This window comes from Echinops telfairi, unplaced genomic scaffold, assembly GCF_000313985.2.
Source record: "Echinops telfairi isolate 266 unplaced genomic scaffold, ASM31398v2 ScPeMD7_9;HRSCAF=40, whole genome shotgun sequence".
NCBI lineage: Eukaryota > Metazoa > Chordata > Mammalia > Afrosoricida > Tenrecidae > Echinops > Echinops telfairi.
In genome coordinates this window covers 85,672,480-85,675,673 of record NW_022103906.1, presented here as the reverse complement: position 1 = coordinate 85,675,673, position 3,194 = coordinate 85,672,480, and the positions used below count along the sequence as shown (strand labels likewise).

General features: G+C 45.8%; 1 protein-coding gene and 1 pseudogene across 1 annotated transcript; both read right to left on the bottom strand.

Moving 5' to 3' along the window:
- Window positions 1-237: 237 nt before the first annotated feature.
- Window positions 238-673, bottom strand: LOC101651505 (60S ribosomal protein L30). Its single transcript, XM_004696053.2, has one exon. It carries the CDS (start codon window positions 627-629, stop codon window positions 282-284), a length of 348 nt encoding a protein of 115 aa, XP_004696110.1. The 5' UTR covers window positions 630-673; the 3' UTR covers window positions 238-281.
- Window positions 674-1,708: 1,035 nt separating this feature from the next.
- On the bottom strand, window positions 1,709-2,970 carry LOC101638626 (annotated as a pseudogene).
- Window positions 2,971-3,194: the final 224 nt, after the last annotated feature.

The following is a 3,194-nucleotide window of genomic DNA, read 5'->3' as shown; positions in this document are numbered from 1 at the left end:
GCTTCCTGCTCCGGCAATAACGCCGCAGAAACTATTGTGATGTTGAACACAGCTTGCAAGGACAGTGCTGTGGAAATACTCAAGTATACGAGTGGTTTTCTCTTTCCAAAAAAGATGATAGGTTGATTGATGACAAACCTCATCTGGATGTCCGTCAACTTCCCAAATAGTTGAAAATGTTAACTTTTAGTGCATTTGCAGTTCATTCCACCAGGTCAGACTTTTTTTTTATTTTTTAAACAAGCTCTGGCCAGTTTTATTAAAGAAAAATATTGCAGGATTTATTTTTCACCAGTCTGTTCTGGCATGCTTCTAATGATATCAGAATCACCGGGGTCGATGATGGCCAGTGTGCACACCCTGTAGTACTTGCCGCACGCCGTGCCCAACTCGATGTTGTGGCCTCTGTAGTGATGGACACCGGTTTTGGCCAACATGGCGTAGTACTTGGTTTCTGATTTCCTCAAGGCCGGGCAGTTGTTGGCCAGGATGACCAGTTTCGCTTTGCCTTGCCTGATCATCTTCAGCGTCTGCTTGTAGCCCAGCACGTACTTCCCACTTTTCATAACGAGTTGGAGCCTCGAGTTGATGGACTCCAGCGACTTTTTCCTCTTCTTTGCGGCCACCATCTTCCTGTCTTAGCTGCGGGATGGCCCCAACCAAGAGCAGCCGCCAAGATCCCAGGTCAGACTATTAATCAAGCTTTCTCTTTAGAGGTTCTGAAAAGATAGTGTAACCGTATATGACAAAAAAGGCCTTTGTGGCAGGCAGGGGACTGGTTTTGCCACCACAACAATGCATCTGCTCACACAGCCATATCAGTGTAAGGTATTTGACAAAAAACCAGCATGCCTCTCTTGCCCCACGCACTTGACTCACCTGATCTCAATCCGTGCAACTGCTTTTTGTTTCCTCAAATGAAGAAGACATGAGAGGACAGTGATTTGATGGTGTAGAAGAGGTGAAGAAAAAAAATTAGGGAAGTGCTGTCAGCCATCCAAACACATGAGTTTGAAAAATGTTTCCAAGAATGAAATCACAGATTTGACAAATGTATTAAGTGTACTGCAGAGTACTTTGAAAATGATAAGACTGCTTTGTAAAAAAAAAAAAGTTAAATACATAGCTTTGAAAAAAATTCCAGTTTTGGTGGGAGTCCACCCTCATATACTTGGAGCAGCGGTAAATACACATGTGCCAATAAATCTATTGAACCAATATCTAACCGTTTCCTTTCCATACCACTTCAATCTGCACGTCCAGGTAGCTACCCTTTTAGTTTGTTTTTCAATTCAGGTGTGTCATATTTATTGGGCTAAAACACTCTGAAGAGGAAAAAGTGGAGGCCACCAGTAATCCCAGAAAGAAAACATTCAGCATTTCCTAGTTCCTAGTGTTGTCTTTTAACCCAACAAGGCAATAAGAAAGAGGAGCAATTTGCTGACATAACTCCAATTGCTGACACTTGTTTTTAGTGAAAGTACATACATTTAGCCAATGACTTTTCAGACAGTAAGCGGAAGGAAGGAAGGAAGGAAGGAAGGAAGGAAGGAAGGAAGGAAGGAAGAAAACTCCATTTTTGTGTGGCTAAGACAAGAAAGTCGATACAAATCAAATTCACACAGGATCCATTTGAGAAAGAGCACACATACAAAAGTCACTCCGCTGGTGAAAGAACACGGTGTCACAGAGCACCACGTGGGGAGCATTAGTGAGGCTTCATTTCAGTGATGGCAGTAGGTCCAACGTTACTCAGCTGCTGAGCTACAGGAACAACCACGTCAACCTAACCAACAGGGAAGGATCCAGATCCCCCAGGTCTCATTCTTTCATACCAGTTTTCATCTGTCCGGTTGGTAAGTGCAATGATGCCCCCTTCTTTAACCCCTAGTTCTCCTTGGCTTTCTGGTTCAAAGTCACAGAACCCGAGACAGCAGGGTCAGTCCATCGGAATGTTGGGACCGATGGTCTTTGGTGAAGTGGTAGAGATCCCTCTGAGCTCACTTAGAGATCCCTCTGAGCTCACTCAGAAACCAAAGTCACTGCCATCTAGTGGCTACCGACTCGGAGTGACCCTATAGGACACGGGAGATCCGCCCCCATAGTTTCCAAGACTGCTGCCGAGTATAAAATCTCATCTTTCTCTCAAGGAGCAGCTAGTGGTTTCAAGCAGGCAGTCTTTTATGATCACAGCCCAATGCATAATCACTAAGCCACGGGGCTAGGACTCCTTTTTATGTGCCTTGGCTGGTATTCTCACTTGGGGATGGTAGAGCTTGCTCTGCAGCACCTGCAGAAGCTCTGCAGACTGTCGGTGATCGTCTGAGGCAGCACTATAAACAAGGCCAATGCCTGGGCTGACTGGTGCTACCTCATTTTCTAAAAAACTCAACAGGCTTCTTTTGGCCAACTCCTTGACACTCCAAATTTTACGGTGGCCCGTCTGGCTTCTTCATCTGGTATCTTACCTACTCGGTACTTTTTCTAAGTATAATCCAGGTGGCGACCTTCCAGCTTTTTCAAAAGGTGTCCAATCGCTTTTAAATCTTTGTCTTGTAGTAACTGAAGCTGATTGATGGTTTACATTACTATCAAGGGAGCCTTTCACCTCTGCTATTAGCTTTATGGATTTGCCAACTGCTATCAGTGCACTGCCAAATTCAGGCTGTAGACCAAGCTGCTTCCCCTAGTTCAGCAGGCCTTCTGTCTGTGGGTAGCCCATGGCTTCCACCTGCCCTCAGCACTTCAACACAGCACGGAGCATTCCCAGCTGAGCTCTGTAGGCTGGATTTGCTGAAGAGACTCTGCAACTTTTAAAGGAATGTCTGCAGCAGCTTTATTGGTAATATCGATTTTCCTTTCCATGTTGAGAGATTCATCATCTAGTCCCGTTCCTTCAACACCACTTATTTTTTCATTAAAAAGCTGGCTGGCTTTGTGAAGCTGCTTCTTCAGCCCGGTTATTGCCATCGCGACTGTGCCGGGTGGGGACTCGGTGGTCTCTGAGCTGGCCTAGACCACACAGTCGCAATACTCATGGGGGAGCAGGTGTCCTGGCCAATCCCTGCACAGCTGGGCTCCCAAAGCCAAGGCCCCAGCCACTGTCACAGTCACCATGCATCTACTTTTATATCACGCCTGCAGGATTGTACATGCAACACATCTACCCCGATGCCTTTAACCCTTGCACTCCT

Coding starts and splice junctions, on each gene's coding strand:
- LOC101651505 (XM_004696053.2), bottom strand. CDS start 629: ATGGTGGCCGCAAAGAAGAGGAAAAAGTCGCTGGAGTCCATCAACTCG.